The sequence below is a fragment of the Sitophilus oryzae genome, unplaced genomic scaffold (assembly GCF_002938485.1).
Source record: "Sitophilus oryzae breed Bouriz unplaced genomic scaffold, Soryzae_2.0 scaffold_1492_pilon_pilon, whole genome shotgun sequence".
Classification (NCBI taxonomy): domain Eukaryota; kingdom Metazoa; phylum Arthropoda; class Insecta; order Coleoptera; family Curculionidae; genus Sitophilus; species Sitophilus oryzae.
In genome coordinates, this window is record NW_022146161.1 from 341,625 (window position 1) to 360,362 (window position 18,738).

At 32.7% G+C, this 18,738-nt stretch overlaps 1 protein-coding gene across 1 annotated transcript in view; it reads right to left on the reverse strand.

Moving 5' to 3' along the window:
- The window catches only part of LOC115877443 (neurotrimin-like), a 215,281-nt gene extending 205,656 nt beyond the window's left edge, over window positions 1–9,625 (reverse strand). Inside the window, exon 1 of the mRNA XM_030893597.1 lies at window positions 9,481–9,625. Coding sequence (XP_030749457.1) covers window positions 9,481–9,586 — 106 coding nt within the window. The 5' untranslated portion in view covers window positions 9,587–9,625. The remainder of the gene's footprint in view (window positions 1–9,480) is intronic.
- Between the last annotated feature and the right edge of the window lie 9,113 nt (window positions 9,626–18,738).

Sequence of the window (18,738 nt, forward strand, 5' to 3'; positions counted from 1 at the left end):
GACTTTTCCACGCCCACGTGGTGTAGAAAGATTAGTTAAGTGTTATCTTTCTTAAGTCTTATTTGGTTGTTCGTAATTGCAGAGCAAGAAGACCGATCCAGACCATAGTACAGAACAGTCCAGAATTCAATCCGTTCCTGTTGTCCGTGTAGAGGTACCCGTTGGACATCATTAACCCTCGTTGGGGTAAAGTTCAGATTTAATTAGTCCTTCTTTATTACCTTCATTAACTCCTACACGTTGTGCTAGTCCTTGTTCTATAATTGAGGCTCTTTTCTAAGGCAGCCAATATTATTTAGGGTTTTTATGTTCACCTTTTGAAGTCCTACACCTACCTTTCATCTGTACCCCTGCTGACATCCGTGGGCCCCAGTGACATTCATCGAGCTGCTGTGCACCGCCGTAGCCACTCTGTAGCTATACACCGTAGCTCAGCCCGAGGAAGTTTTCAAATATATCACATCGAGTAGAGTAAGACTGTTTAGATATTTGTATAATTTTAGATTTAATTTATGCGTATAAACCACCCTGATTGTATCTAGTATTAAGTTAGATAAGGGAGATGACGTCATAGATTTAGTTTTTATTGATTTAAATTCTGATTTAATATATTTCAATCATTTACATTTTATTTCAATTCTCACACATTTCATTCATTCCTTATATATTAACTTTTGATATTTAATAAATTACTTAATCATATTTTTAGTAGTATTATTTACAGTCTGGTCTCATAGTTAAGTTAGAGTAACTTAAATTCAAGTAATTATAGTATATTTGAAGTTCATGGTAGTTACAATCAACAGTTCGAGGTTAGTGTTGAAGTCTACTTAATAGTAACATCTTTTATGCCGAGTTCATAGAGTATAATCTCGTGGCGCCCTTTTATTAATATCTTTGAACCCCGACCACCCGGCTGTTAAAATTAAAAAGCTAGTGGCCTCTATGTAACTCATTCTGCATTAAGTAAACTTGTGTTTTATTGAACCTCAAATTAGAAAGGGCTTGGCAGAATATTTCTATTCTAAATATCTTAAGAATGGTTACTCCTAGCAAATTTTACTAAGAGACATTTTTTACGTAAAAAATCACGGAAATATATATTTTTTCACTCAGTAGTTTTATACAGGTACGGACGAAAAGTTCTTACTTTTCATAACAGTTAAAGCACATGTAAGTGGCGCCTCCTACAAATAGGAGTCATACTGACATCATAATCAAATTTATCATATCAGAGAACTCCCAGACATCACTTTTCATTCGAATATTGACATTACTCTGTATCTCCGAAACTAACCAATTTCCGACATACTTTTATTCCAACTTTTTTACTTATTTTTATCTGCAGAATATGCTGCCGAAGTTTATGGAATACAGTTCGAACCACCCTGTATAATATTCTATAAAATCACACATATTACACTGTCAAATTCTTTAAAGATTTGATGGTAAATTTATGATAAGACTCTATCAAGATTTTAATTTTCTTTCCTCCACTAAATATCAGCTTTTCGTTTAAGAATCATCATCATATTATTTTTTCATGTCTTAGACCTCTAGAAATTAGAAAAAAATCATTATGAATTAAGTTTGAATTTTACTATAAAAATAAAAATAAAATTGTAAAAACTTAACTTTTTTTTGAAAATCTCAAAAATCGTTTGAGTTAAAGAGCTAAAAATTTAGGTGGATTATTTTGATTCGACACCAAATCGATACCCTGAGTGCGAGTCAAAAAAGTCGCGGAGGCAGGTTGCTAAACAGGGCTGGCTTTAAAAAAAATTGTGTAATTTGTAATGTTACAAAAATTTCGGACATCCTGTGTATAATATCACATTAAAATTTACCAAAATGATTTTAATTTTTAAGCAAGAAAATTAAAAGCGAATTAGTCCCCTGGTTCCTTCCATTTTTTACCCTCGTACCGAGCCGAAAACAATCAAATAAAGTTTATGGGAAAAAGATGATTGTGTGCCGCGATAAAATCGTAAATAATGAAAACATTTTAAGCTCGGGGGAAGGCTTAAAAACGCACCTCGGTCACGTGACAGCCATTCGATGGCCATGCCGGATATTTATGGCCGTTTTAATTGAATAATGCAATCGGAATCGAACGATTACAATCGGTTTGAAGTCGATAACGTCAATTTATAACTTAGATATCGATCAGGAAGGTGGAGACTGGAAAACACGAGTACACTGTAGAGTATTTCTCGAAATAGAACTGCAGGGTATCCCATTTAGAAAAAAAAATGTAAGTTATGTTTTTTGGTGAAGTTGTTCTTTCTTGGTCCAGGCGGTAAAGCCAAGATCCTCCCACTCACTCCACCCGTGAGAGTTGACCACAGACAGTAGGGGGTGCCTGGTATGACGGACAAGATACTCCCATACGTCATCGTTATACAGGGTGTCCCAGGCTAAGCGTGCATTAGAAGTTTCTAGAGAACTAAAAAATCTAGATCGGAGATTTTTTTCACATCATTGTTTCACAATGAGATCTATCGATTAAAAATATTTTCAATATGGCGGCACTTCCGGAAATACCGGAAGTTGACAGCAACTTTCTTATTTTAAATGGGTACCCCCATTTTTTATTACATACTTAAATTCTTTGTAAAATTTTATGAATTTTGATGTCAAACAGTCTAAACCTAACATTAACCGTTTTTGAGAAAAATAAATCTTTGGAGGAAAAAAACTGCTTGTCAAAAAATTATTGTGTATAACCTAAATGTCAAATTGAGTGATTACCACAGCCACTGCGTCATAAAGAGAAATCATGTGGCTATCAATTACAAAAATTAAATTGTTCGAATGTCATATAATAATGGCCGCAGCTGTCATAGAAATTAGCGATTAGAAAATTATCATAAATCATTTTTTTTCAAATGGAAACCCACTTATTTAATTTCACTAGTGAAAATACTTTTCAATTCGATACTCTTTGACTATACATGTTCCTATACTTAAAATAACTTTTAAGTTATTTAAGATAGAGTTTTAAAGTGTATATTTTTCTTGATTTTAACCAGTAGCCTGTGATTTTAAACGGTTTTAAGTGATGTAAAACAATAGATCTGGCCATGTCATACTGTGACGCTTTGTTCAAAAAGCAGCATCATTTCCAAGCCAACTTTGCGCTGCCCTTTTTTTTTCGTTCATACGGAATATTATTAATAATATCAACTTTAGATATTACCAAAATATTACTAAAGAGCAAGAATACGAGACATAATTTTTATAAAGACACTTTTTAAACTCTTAAGGAGGGGCAGGCAGTATTTATAATATAGGAAATTTAAATAATTCGTTTTCTGGCAGATGGAAATAAATTGTCTGACCGTTTGACACTTAACGTCAATGGAAGCTAGATAAAATCAAGAAAAATATGCATTTTCAAATTAAATCTTAAATAACTTAAAAACTATTTAGTTTAGATATAGGAACATGTATAGTTAAAAAGTAACGAATTGAAAAACCTTTTCATTAGTGAAATAAAAAAAGTTGGTTTCTATTTGAAAAAAATTATTTATGGTAATTTTTTAATTATTATATGACATTTGAACAATTTCATTTTTGAAATAGATAGCCACGTGTCTTCTCTTTATGTCACAGTAGCTGCGATAATCACTAAATTTGACTTTTAGGCTATACAAATTTTTTTGACAGGTAGTTTTGTTCGTTCAAAAATTTTAAATATTTTTTTTTCTTAAAAACGGTTAATGTTAGGTATAGAGTGTCTAACATCAATATTCATAGAATTTTAGAGATAATTTAATTATGAAATAAACAATTAGGACACCCATTTAAAATAAGAAACTTGCTGTCAACTTTCGGTATTTCCGGAAGTGCCGCCATATTGAAAATACTTTTATTTGATAGATTTCGTTGTAAAACAATGGTGTGGAAAAAATCTCCAATCTAGATATTGTGGTTCTCTAGAAATTTCTAATGCACGCTCAGCCTGGGACACCCTGTATGTCATGGTGCAATTCTTTGGCCACGACACTACAGCCAGAGGGAAGACACCAAGATACTCCTTAGACTCGTCCAGAGTGCCAGACCCTAGAACTTGACTAGAGACTTCCCCACCAATGACAAGGTCTTGCGTCTGCTAGGAGAAGATACTAAATGGTTACTAAGTATTCGTATTCACTAAGAGTGGGTTCTAGGTGAGACTCTCCACTGCGGCCGCGAGGGTCTATTGTGACTCAGTTTCTACAAGCTCTGTAATAGAAAAAGAGTGATAAAGTTCATCCTCAAGACCCATAAGCTGTTATGTTCGAGGGTGATATATCTTCTAGGTCTGATAGGTTAGCGGCATTTGCCAAACAGCTCAAACTTGGTCCTGCTACCAGCGGAGCAGGTACATATCATGTGCTTCATTGTTTCGTCATCTTCCATACAGAGTTGGCGTCTTCCACCAATCAACTGCAGTGAGCGTACGCGCTCCATTCCTACCAGCCTTTAAGAGTTCTCCTGTTCTACGTTTGGATAGAATGCTATATAGGATTTTCTTGGCATGTTCCATTCCGGGACTGTCATAAAGATTTTTTGGAACGCTAAGTGTTGGTTCTGGGCCCACAAATGGTGAACCTGTACTAGTTTTGGCGAGGAAGCACGTTCATTTCCCTCTAGGCCGAAATGTCCCGGTATCCATATTACCGACAATTTGTTCCTATTTCCTAATATATTAAGTAGGTAGTTTCCTGCTTTTCGTTGCCTCAAGTGCATAAAAATAAATAAAATAAATACACATGTTGTTTTCCCGGTGTATTGCTGTTCTACCAGCAGTTGCACACAAGTTTCAATAGTATATAATTCAGCTTGAAAAATTGTGTTTTATTTTCCAAGACTGTGGTAGATCTCAGTCTTTGAACTACTGCAGTAAATTCCTGCGCCAAACGCTGGTTACTAAGTGAAACAAAGTCAGAATCTGCAGGACAGTAAATGACAGACATGACCCTTAATTAAAAAAGTGAATAACTAGATGACAAAAACAATATTTTAAATGAGGATATCTTGATCAGAGCTTAAATGCTTTTAAGTTCTCTTGTTCACATCCTATTTAATACATTACACGATTTTACGTATTGGCGAAATTAGAACCAGGCATTACATCCTTGTTAGCTTTGATTTATTACAATAATTATTCAGGTATTAATTAGCGAATTGGAAGGTGCGAATTATGTAGTTATTCGCGCTGTTCAATCGTAAAATTCGTCCCTCTAAAGTAATAATATCAGCGTTGCGGTAACACAGCGGGTTGAAATCTAAAACTAAAATTAAAAAAGGTAGAAAAAAGACTCAAAGTCTCGGTCTCGACGTTTATACAATGTTAAACTGTTACACGTGTTTCGCTCATATACGAGCATCATCAGACCTAACAAGAAAGAACCTAAATAAATAACAAATAATAAAAAGGTCGTCATAACTTACAAATACAATTAAAATTAATCCAAATACATGTTCACGTGTATTTGGATTAATTTTATGATGGCCGTAAAGATCAAACCATGGTTTACCTAGATGGAAAACGCATAGTTAGATCTGAAGAACATATTGCACTTGTTGAAGAACCTGATAACCTATATCTTGGATATTTGTCTTTAGTTCCTCCAGTAAAAGCAGCCGACTTGTCCAATGGTATCATTAACTATTTAAGGAATCATAATATCAAAACAGAAGATCTTCGGGTAATAGGATGCGGTGGTACAAATGTGAATACGGGGTGGAAGGGAGGAGTTATACGCTATCTTGGGGTTTCCATGAAAAAACCTTTACAGGGGAGCATTTGCCTACTACACGCAAACGAATTGTCTTTTCGCCACTTGTTGCAGCACTTGGATGGCCACACAAAAGGACCGTATAACTTTTCTGGACCAATTGGTACGTTACTAAGTGACTGTGAACTGAAACCTGTTGTAAACTTCAAAATCGTTGATGCAGAACTACCTGAAATTGACAAAAAGGATCTTAGCTCTGATTAAAACTATTTATTACACATTTGTGAAGCTATAAAAAGCGGAAGATGTTCCGATGACTTAGCCAAGAAAAACCCAGGGAAAATGGCACATTCGAGATGGTTGACCACTGCAAACAGAATTTTTAGACTTTATATCTCTACCCAAAATCCATCCGAGAATTTTCAAGTTCTGGTAGAATTAGTAATGAAAGTCTACGCACCTATGTGGTTTAGAATAAAATCAAAACCATTTATTCAAGACGGAGCCCGACATTTGTGGAACTTGTTACGTTTATCTCGATACTTTTCGGATAACATTAAAGCCATTGTGTATAGTTTTGGAGAACAATAAGAGCCAAACTTGAAAGCCAGAAAATAGCTGCCAAGTTTTGAAAATAATGCTGAATTTTAAAAAGCAAAAGATAAGCATAAGAAGTGATTAAATTAAATGGAAGAAGGTGGGTGGGTAGAACTCGACATTAAACTGGGTCACCATACCATATTTCTTTTATCGGCACATCTACAGGTTATAAAAATCCAAACATTTTGTTCAAAATAGCTTTGCAGTTAATTCCCTACTTTAAAAAAAACGTATAAAAATATTAACCGCTTGTAATTACGAGCAGTTAACCCGAGAAAAGTTTTAAAGCTCGTCTAGCGACTAGCGACTTTACGTTTTGTTCGATTTTTCTTTTGCCAATGACTTTTTGCGACGTAAATATAACGACAGACTGAGTCAAGGTGTGTCGCCGCCATCTTTAATACACGCGATCAATTTTTGATTGCCGCGCGAAGAAATATCGGGTTTTAACGGTTGGGTGAAATGCCACGAACGTGATATAATTCGATACAATTTAGTAAAGTTTTCAATAAAAAGGTGCGAGATATCGAAGACTCTACACGAAGAAACGTTGATCATATACTTACAAATTATGTTTACTACTACTACTACTGCCATTACTCGCTGACGAGTATTTGATACGCATCACAACGCATTGACACGTAATTTCTTTCATGGGCTTTTCGGTCTACGTGATGTTATCAATCTTCCGCACTCCGGAAATTCAAACATCTCATTGCTTTGCTGCCTCTTTGCTTTTTGGTTGGGTTTGGTTTCGCTATTAACTGAGATATAATCCTTCTCCATTGCGTTCTATCGTGCCCTGCTTCTTCCTACTCATTCTGCATGTTTATCCCCTTTACATTTTTGTGGAAAATATCCTTATACCTTTTAAATTGTGAAGAAATAAAAAAATTCTATAATAAATAATTTTAAATAAACTGCCTGTCAAATGAACGGCCCGTAACTTTGAAAAAAATAATCCGATTTTGTTGATTTTTTTAGCATATTAAAGATCGTTTTTCGTAGATTGATCTGATTTTTCTAAATTTTGTATGAGCTTTAGTTTTCTATGATATACAGGGCGTGAAAAAAAATGTAATTTTTGTAGTTTTTGTGTTGCTGCGATTTTGCCAAAAAAATTAACTAGAATTATAAGTTCTGGGTATAGCTAAGACCGAGGGGTATCTCACTTGGATAAAAAATGGACATGTACTGCCAAAATATCATCTTTCTACCAAGCGACTGCCAATCACAGCCAAAAAGACTGCCTATGACTGCCATGTAATTAGACTGCCAATGACTGCCAGCGACTGCCAAGAAAATGTACATGTAATTCCAGTAGTGAGACACCCCTCGGCTAAGACTAATATCTTGGGACGTACTTGGAATTTTTACGATAACTCATCTGGAATAAAAGATAATCAATTTTTACTCTAACTTGTATTTTTCTACCTTTCTTAAGAGATATGCTAACAAAACTGAAATTAACTTTAAAATTGTAGGATATTCGTTACTTTTACAATGTGAAATTAAAAAAAAAATGATTAACTAACGCAGTTTAAAACAGGATCTCTTAAAAATACGACCAGCAAAAAAGAAAAATTATTTTTTTAATATTCTGAACTTAACAGCCCATCAGGTTAAAAAATAATTTTACTTTTTTGCTGGTCGTATTTTTAAGAGATCCTGTATTAAACTGCGTTACTTAATCATTTTTTTATATATATTTCTGTATATCATAGAAAACTAAAGCTCATACAAAATTCAGAAAAATCAGATCAATCTACGAAAAACGATCTTTAATATGCTAAAAAAATCAACAAAATCGGTCCATTTTTTTCAAAGTTACAACTCGTTGAAAATGGGCAGTTTAGTTGTTTTATATATCTGGAAACATCTTTAGTCAATGGCGCATTTCATTTACGTGGAATACCGAATATTTTATTTGGAAGTTAGACATTGACAAGAAACCACACATTCCTTATAAGCTAAGCAGAGCAACAGTCTTCTTGATTTTCTTTCGCAATAATGTAATTTAGTATACTAAGGTCCAAACATAATTAATTACCAGTGTAAGATGTTTTCTATTATATGTATTTATATAAAAAAATATGTTTTATCTATAATGTTAATAATAAAAATGGGTGACGGTATTTGGGATATGTTGCAACGGAACGTGCCATATAATCGTCACCTTTGACGAAGATTGGGTCATTATAGGCACGGTTATTTTATTCAGTATAAAAATTTCATTTTTCTGTAATTTAATTTTTTTTCATAAATGGCAGTATGAAGATGGGCTATTTAATGTACCCAATTTGTCTCCCACTTTTAAAATAGATGACGAGAACTGGATGTCTGCGACGGAATTTAGGCCATTAGACATGTAAGCCATGTTAATATAGGCATCCTGTAAAATATCTGTGATTTTAAAAATGCTAAATATCAGAGTTCTAAAGATATTTTGGACAATATTAAAAGTGATATTTTTACAAAAATTAAAAAAAATAAAAGTGGTGTTTATGATATACTTGTTATGTCATACTTTATATTTACTAATAATGCTTATATATCTGCATTATTTTTGAGCTAATATCGAAGATATTATTAATTAAGATTTTATTTTGTATGCTTATTTTTTTAATTATTTAATTGTTTATGTGTTATTTTTTGCAATGTGTCGCAATTCCTAAATAAACTTTTGTAAAAAGCAATGGGTTTTGTTTGAAATGACACATATAAAGATATGACGAAAACTGGGACAAGTTGGTGACGATATATGTATAGGTAGAGAGATGCCGACATTTAGAGCAATTGTAGTTTTTTAGTTTTTCTTGACAATAATCGAAAATATCGGTCAAGCTTATCATATTTAATTTTCTTGTAAGCCTTATACTAATAATTCGGATTTTACAGCTAACTGAACTGAGATATTCCCTTAATTTGACGACAACTGGGACATTTATGATAAGTATTCTTTAATTTATGAAAAGTGTAATAATTAATCTGACTGTTTTATTAACGAATATAGGTATATGTTTCTCTTTAGAGAAATAAAATTTAATATTAGAGTTGTAGAGAATAAAAATCAGCAATGTTTTAAATATCTATGATGTATCAACTTCCATTGGAATCTCAATAGGTATAATCTCTCTCATTTCTCATTTTTTACCTGCTCCCATCAGGTCAACAACGGCATACCCCAATCTCACATAGGCCAGCGCTACCAAAACAACGACATACATCGAACGTTCCCCGAAAACCACCGACGATCTCATCGCGATCTTTCCCACGGTGTCGTCGATCTTCTGTGCGGCTCGTCGAGACGCGTGCAGCATGCCGACTGCCGGCGTCGTGCGGCGTCCCGACGCAGAAAGAGACAACGTGGTGCTCGGGACAGCCTCATTGGACGGGCCTGCGTCCGGAGGGAAGCGCGCGTGGTGGCGGTCCCGACCTGGGTCACGTTCGGGGGAGGTTTCGTTCTGAAGCTGGCGCTTAACGGGACGCTATTTCTCTGTATTACTGTGTAAGAAAACCGCCTACCGAGATATCTTCTTTACGGTGAACTTGTAGAGGGTAAGAGGAAACCGGGTGGACAACTCAAAAGATACAAGGATGTTTTCCATGAAAACTTAAAGGGGACAAGTGTGCAGCATCAGTGGGAGGAAGCAGCGCACATAGAACGCAATGGAGAAGAATTGTAAATTCAGTTAACAGCGACAACTAAAAAGTAAAAGCGGCTAAACAAAGTAATGAGATTTTTTAACGTCCGGAGTGCGGAAGAGAGATAACATCACGTATCGGGCTTTTCAGTCACAGAAAAGCTCATGAAAGGAAACGCCTTGCGTAACCATCGTAACATAGATGCGCAAACATAGAAAGGCACTATAGTCTATTCCAAGAGAGAATGCCGGTGAGTCAGTTGCTGTTTGTCACTTTAAGTAAAGATCTTTGTTTCACTTTAAGTAAAGAGTATTGTTATTTTTTGTCTTTGGGACATGTACTACGATATTTTTTAAAGTATATGTGGGCAAGTTGATTAAAAATATTTTAAAATTAAAGCTGCTTACACAGGATTGTTATTATATTATTCGTATTGTAGCAAAACGATTAGATTTTTACAAATTGCAAGTCTTGGGTTCGTTGAAGGAGTGTTAAAGCTACAATTTAAACATATTTTTATAAGATACAGAGTGTCATTATATACATTAAATAAAACATACATTAAATAAAAATTATCAAAGTTGTATTTTTTTAAATGGAACACCCTGTATATTATTAAATTTTTAGTTTCTACGATTATAATAAAAGTACATTTGATTTGGTTTGGTTTGGTTTGGTTGATAAATCACACTTAAATCTTACCGTTTTTGAAAAATTTTCAATTTTGTGAAATTGCAGCAAAAATTTTAAGGCTTCATTTCTCCAAGGATATCAACGTTTTTAATAGTACTAAATATTTAATAAAGTTTATTTATTGATCAGTTATTGTGTTGCAATATTATAATTGATTTAATTTGTTAATATATTATAAAATAATACTACCTCATACAGAGTGTCTAAAAATGTATTTTAAATAGTTTCTAGATTTTAACGGCAGTAAATTGTTTAATTTAAATGGAACACCCTCTATATGTATTTTAGGAGAGTCAGATGAACAATTTAATTGTCTATCAAATTGTATTTTTCCATTTTTTCCTATCTCTTATCCAGGTTTTCGTAGAAAATGGATTTTCTTATAATTTAGACCTTATTTATCAATATACCCATGGAATATTGACATTTTATATTGTTTTTAAAGCAACTAATGTTCAAAATGTACAGGTGATAAAAACGATAATATCACTAGCCCATTTGTATACAAAAAGAAAACCATTTTCATCTTTTAAATATAAAATATACCATTAAGTAAATATACCACCATTATTTCCGCCCAAATATTAATTAATTACATACTTAATTATGTTAGTTAAAAATTATTCTAAATAAATGTTGATTTGAATAAGAAATCAATATAATAATAAGTTATAAAAATGAACGTTTCTGTTGTTATAAATAACCATTCGTAAAAAAAATATAAAAATTTTTAAGGTGTTACTTTTTACTGCACTGTCTAATACACATACAAAATTCAGGTTTTTAGTATTTGGAGCATTATTATTAATCAACGCAAACAGTCAATTAATGTAGTTTGAATACTCGAATCATATTAATTGGTCCTCTTTAACTAAAATAAACGAACTTTAAATAAGATAAACGAACTATATCGACAATACTCTTTAAAAAATGGCAGCATTATTTTTAGAAAATACTGGACATTTTATCACTGTAACAGAAAAACTAGATAATGAATATATTTTTATATAATACGACTAGAATTGAATTCAGATTAAATCAACTTAAAATAGTTTTTACTTAAAAAGTAATAAATACGTTTCAGAAGATATCACTCTTCATTTTCATAAACAAAATCCAATAGAGATGTAAAATAAATAAAGAGTAAATAAATTAGTAAAAAACATTTTAAATCAATTATATTGATAATATTTTCCTTTCGGTGAAGAAATACTGAAAACTTTTAGGATAATCATAGGACTGCTCATCATTAAAAGCGATCAACACAGAATCAATCAATTCGAAGTTGGCTAAAGAATACCTAGAGAAGCTGTGAGAACAAATGAGACAAAGAATAGAAAGTCCTGCTACTCTGAGTGCCAGCTAATAAACAAAATAAACCTACCTCGAAATGATAAAACAAAAGAACTGTCCTTTCTTCCAATTAACATTCTGGAGGACAACAGCAAAAGTACACCAATGTGTCGGCAAAATACAAATACGAGTTAAGGTGGGCCAATCCAAAACTCTACCCTAAAAATATTCAAAAATAATATCGAATCTATAAAAGATAATAACTCATCTTTACCTGCAGCTTCGAAATGGCAGCTGATTCAGATTTTGCAGCAAGATTTAAATTATTGCCATTTCTAAAAGCCGGGATGGTTAGGTTAGGCTACAGAGCGCTAAAAGCAAAAGTCAGTCCACAGCACAGAGAGTTGAAAGAAGCGATGTTGACAGCGCCTCCACAGAACGATAACAGGGTTTTGTCAAAAGATAACAGGGTTGTGTAGAGAAAGTAAAAATTACGCCAAGCGCGTCAAATAAACTATCCATCCTGAACGAGAGGGAATCCGGTGACGATAGGCCACACATCATATATTATATATAAAAAAGACATGTAACGAACTAAAAACGTTACAATGTGACTCCCTTGTAGAAATGTAATTTCATTTGGACGTGCTATATGGGTTATTTCCAGAAATTGCGTTATTTTTCTCAAAATGTTTAACGTACCGACAATCTTCGACCGTGCTAAAACTCTGGATGCTGTTGATGGATCGCTTTATAGGGATAAGTAGGTGAAAAAAAACCTGAAAGGGATAATAAAGAACAAGTTAGGAAAACGAAAGTTCGCGTTAGGGGAGCATCGGAAAAACTTCGTTCCACATCAAACTCTCGCGCATATATACGATTGTTTTTTGGTTTATTGAACAGTTCCCGATATATGTGAGGATATGTGCGTAAAATTTCGTGTTTACGACTGAGGTTTTGATATAAAATGAACGCTTGTTGCTTTTACATGCAGAAAAGTTTCCTGTTTCTTGGTTTGATTAAAGATTATCTTGTAGTTTGTTTATTGGGAGAAATCTTATAAAGAAGTATATTTGATTGTTCACATATTATAATTTTTCTTCTTTTTTAAAAATATACATTTTTTATAGTTCCGGAAAAATCCTCATCCTCTTTTGCTCATGCATCTGTAAATATTAGTAACGTATGGCAATCGCTTCTTTGATTTTAAAGAACATAACATAAATAAACATAACATACGTAAAAATTAAATATAATCAGACAGAAAGTTTGAGGTTTTTTGGTTTTACCTTAATAAGTAATTGTTATCAGGTAGTAGTTGTTAATTTTGTAGTTTAACTTGATATAATGCCATGTTAACAGAACGTCAAAGGTTTTCGTAGACGTATCTGTTTAAAAAAAACTAAGTGTTCTAGAACAGTTGCATTTAAATATTTTAAATAGTTTTTCTTTATTCCTTGTATTTTTTTGCTTCCGACGATGGAAAAAATAAACTTTCCGAAAAGTTAGCATTTTTTTGTCGATAGGCAAATTTGTTCATCTGTAAACCTAACTGCTACTGCTACTGCTACTGTTACCTAACTGCTACTACCTACCTAACTGCTGACAAGTAGTTTTCTTTGGATTAACGCAGCAGTGTTAAAAAAATAACTATCTTATTTTGTAGATTTTCTTGCAGTGGCGAAATACCCATATATACAGAATTTTACAGAGATGAATCCTATAGGGCGATTCTAATTCAGAGTGTTATGCGATAAATATTAAAAAAACTATGTTAAAAATAAATATTTCAACAACTTTTATTTAAGGCAATAAAATCTACATTTAAATATATAAAATTTGAGTGTACAGGGTGGTCGAAATTGGTCTGTTTTAACAGAGAAAACCTATTTCCAGACTATATAGAGCAAAACCGACATAGATGTCATGGGCTCGATTTCTGGGAAACGTTTAATGGCCTAAACCGTCTGTTCATATTTTCACTGCCAACCGAGATACGGAGTCTTTTTGATTTTTTTACCATTTGGAAAAATGTCCATAACTTTTGTATTTCCCGGAATAATAAAATTCTGTATAAACGTTCTTAAGGCACTTTTTAAGCACAATCCAGTGGCGTAGTCAGTTTTTTTCTATACGTGCTTTTTTAGTCAGTTCATAGTTGGCTATGAACTTAAAAAAATGCTGGCGTTTGATCCTTTCCAACGATATAAAGTTATGTATATTTATTTCTAAAAATGAGAGAAATATTACGTTTTTTATCTTTGTATCGAAGCGGGCCTTGATTTTGTGTTGACCTATAGTTGCCTAATTATTTTTTATTACAATTTAATATTCTTTATCATTATTTATCTGCATAATTAAAGACTTTGGAAAAGGTCATTCTATATTAATATTACCATTTACAATTAAAAAACCAGGGTTACAACAGCACTTTAAATGAAGAATTTAGAGAGAATTGGATTGGAACAAGGGATCCCATATCTTGGCCTGCTAGGTCCTCTGATGTAACTCCTTTTGAGAATTACAGAAGGCTACTAGGCAAGCTTTTGGACTTTACACCAGTTCGCCTAATAAATTGTTGCAACTCTGTACGCAAAAGATGTTTATTGTATATTCAACAAAGGGGTGCTCAGTTTGAACATCTTTGATGATTTTTTTTATAAAACTATATTCCTCACTCAAAAAAATACTTTTTTTTAGTTTTATTCTTTGTTTATTTTATCGATTTCAATTGTAATTACTAATACTAATATAGAATGTTAATTTCCCTTTTCAAAAGTCTTTAAATATGCAGATAAATAATAATATAGAATGTTAAATTGTAATAAAAAATAATTAGGCAAATAGGTCAACACAAAATCAAGGCCCGCTTCGATATAAACATCAAAAACCTAATATTTCTCTCATTCTTAGAAATAGATGTCCATAACTTTAGATCATTGGAAAGGGTAAAACTCCAGTATTTTTTTAAGTTCATAGCCAACTATGATTTCCATTTAAAAAATTATATTTTTTATTGTTTCTGACAAAAAGAGCAAGCATAGAAAAAACTGACTACGCCACTGGATTATGCTTAAAAAAGTGCTTTAATAACGTTTTTACAGAATTTTATTATTCCGCAAAATAAAAAAGTTATGGGCAATTTTCAAAATGGTAAAAAACTCAAAAAGACCCCGGAGCTCAGTTGGCAGTGAAAATATCAACAGGCGGTTTACGCCACTAAACGTTTCTGACATCTATGTCGGTTTTGCTCTATCTAGTCAGGAAATAGGTTTTCTCTGTTAAAACACACCAATTTCGACCACCCTATACAGTGAGAAACGTTAAAAAAGAATCAGCAAATAGAAAATAGTTTTTCTATTTGAACTTTATTAGTATAAAGAAATAACCATTCCTGTAAACAAAATAGGCCTGGTCAGTATTAGAGTCTACTAATATACAGGATGGTCCGAATTGTATTATAATTATACAGGGTGGTCTAAATATTACAATATTGTGGGAAACTTTGGCAGCATATTCTGCAAATAAAAATAAGGTCGTACAAATGTATGTCCTAAAATGCTTCGTTTTGTAGATATGGGGTGTAGAACTTTCATTTTTATTTCAGGTTTTTCCAAATAATTTCTGAACCATCGTCGATATTTGAATAAAAATTGCTGTCTCTTTTTATCTTTTTTAAATTAATCATAACTTTTTTGTTAAAAAAAAAACTGTTTCTGTTAAATGTTTGACACAAAAACATTTTAAATTAATTATTTTAGTCTACTCGTAATAACTATTTAGTCAGCATGTTTAATTTATGTCAATGATGACAGGTATTGATAATTTCGATTCAAATATCTCGAGAACCATTACTCGTAGCGATTTTTACAGGAGACCTTTTTTAGGTAAAGAACGTCTTAAATGTATATTTTTTTTAATTAGTAGTTGTATACAGGTACGAACAAAAAGTTATTACTCTTCATACCAGTTGAAATATGTAGATGGCGCCCTCTACAAGTAGGAGTCATACTAAAACCAAAATCAAATTTCTCATGTCAAGAAATTCCCAGACACTCATCATGCAAATATCGCCGTTAGTTCAGAAATTATTTCGAAAAAATCGAAATACAAATAAAATTTCTACACCCTGTATCTCCGAAATTAAGCATTTTAGAACATATATTTATATGAACTTTTTTACTTATATTTATGCTGCCGAAGTATCCCTTATACAATTTGGACCACCTGAGAGATATACTATAAGAAAAGTAATATTTAAACAAAATAGATAAACCGAGAAATCGAAGAACAACATTTATTTGCATAAACTACTTTTCGGTGTGTAATGGCCGCGTTCAACCAGCATTTCTGCCCGAACCTGAGATAATCATATGGAAAGTCATGACGCGACCTATCAGACACTAGTTTTATTGGTCGTAAAGCGCGAGTATTCCGGGATAACGTCGCTCGGCTCCGGGTCCCCGGAGCATTCACCGGAGCCGATACAGATAAGGTAAGTGCGAACAGTTCGCCGATAAGGGCATCGAACGGTTTCAGTCTTCTTTTAAGTGCAGAAGAATGTCGTTAATTTTTTACAAAGATGAAATAAAGATGCGAAATCAGAGATAATATTTGAATTATGGAATTGTCTTATTTTTTTATCCAACAGCCACTACTTATACAGACATTACTCACATTTATATATGCATATAAAATAAATAATTCGCAACAATGAAAGTAGAACTGGTAGATCCTTTTAAATCAATTATTCTTTAGAGATTGGACATGAAACGGTTCTGCTGTTGGATAAAATTTTGTATGGCAACATATAAGTCACTTCAGAAAATTATGCTTAACATTTCCCAGCGTGACTTATATGTGTTACCAGTTATTATTAAAATAAAGTGAATTTAAAATTAAACAAGTACTTGAATGATTTATCAATAGTCCAACTTAAAAATACAAGTTTAAATAAAATAATAAAATGCCACACAGGCTATCAAATGCCACACAGGCTAAAAAAAACAAGCCACACAGGCTATCAAAATGCCACACAGGCTAAAAAACATGCCACACAGGCTAGTCACACAGACTATTAAAAAAAATATGCCACACAGGCTATCAAATGCCACACAGGCTAAAAACAAGCCACACAGGCTATCAAATGCCACACAGGCTAAAAAAACAAGCCACACAGGCTATCAAATGCCACACAGGCTAAAAAACAAGCCACACAGGCTATCAAAATGCCACACAGGCTAATAAAAAATATACAAGTTAATAGTCAAACTACACTACGGGGCTAACTACTCTTCAAGTCTAATTACGCTACGGGACTAACTACTTGTCAAGGCTAATTACGCTACAGGACGAACTACTCTTCAAGTCTAACTACGCTACACAAGGTCACTACGCCCCAAAGGCTAACTGTAGAAAATAATAAAGCTAAACATAATTCATTCAAGCTCAATTTGATAATACAAATACAGAAATATATTCTTATCTTCTATTAAAGTCACTTAGACAGAATATAAATAAATCACTGTAAAGAAATACTTCAATATTATCATCTGAAAATCATATTTTCTTAATATTCAATCAAGATTAATTTGATAATATTAATACACAAATATATTCTTATCTTCTGTTAAAGTCACATAGCCAAATTATAAATAACTCACTATAAAGAAATACTTCAATATTATCATCTGCAAATTATCTTTTCTTTATATTCAATCAAATATCTTAAAATTTATCTGAGATTCAGAAATATAATATATCTCAATAAAAACAATAGACAGTAACCAACTAGTTGCTCAGTGAGATAAAATAAACTCACCTTAATTAAACTTCTTACTCGGCACGGCAATGGAACTCAGAACTACCACAAAACCTTAATTAAACCTCAGAAACTTTAATAGTTTTAATTTAATAAGCGCGTACCACTTCTTTCTCTGACGCTGTCTAATACTGTTTTAGACGGCGATACTGTATTGAATGTTATCTGAAACCTTTTTGAAAAGTGCAGGTAGCATGAATTTTGGGCTTGTTTTTATTTACATTCGAAATTCCATTGCGCTCCGGCTTTTGAAATGTCTGTTTTTTATTACGTCAGATAAAGAAAACGTAGCATAGAAAAATAGAGTATTTACATATGTAAGATAACACACTAATACCATAAATAACTTTTATTTAAAGTACGGAATATAATGACTGCGCCGACAAAGGATTAAAAATAGATGGAGAATATCTTAACCATCAAAGATTCGATGATGACATAGTCCTAATAGCTAACGGTACTGAAGAGCTACAAATACACATTAACGAACTAAATACAGCAATCAATAAATTAGGTCTCTAAATAAATATAACAAAAACTAAAGTAATGTACAGGGTGTCCCATTTTAGTTGAAATCATAACGGTATCTCCGTTATTAGTGAAGATAGAAGGGTGTGGTTTGCACAAACCTGTTCCACCTTTTTGTCAAACGGAAAATGCCGTAAACAAAATTTTCATAGCCCTCTTGGTTTCTGAGCTACAGGGTCTTTTTGAAAATTTTGCAATTTGGGACACCCCCTGTATCTCTGTTATTGTTAACGGTATCGAGAAGGTAAAAACTGTTTATTGTAGAAATTTTTACGTAGAATACAGAGGCGTGGTCTGTTATTCTATAAAAATAATATTTTTAAAGATATGAACTAAAGTTAGGTTTTCTTAAATGGAACACCCTGTATATTTATAAATTATATGATCTGACTTGCCATAAGCTTCTCAAAAATATATATCACTCTATATTTA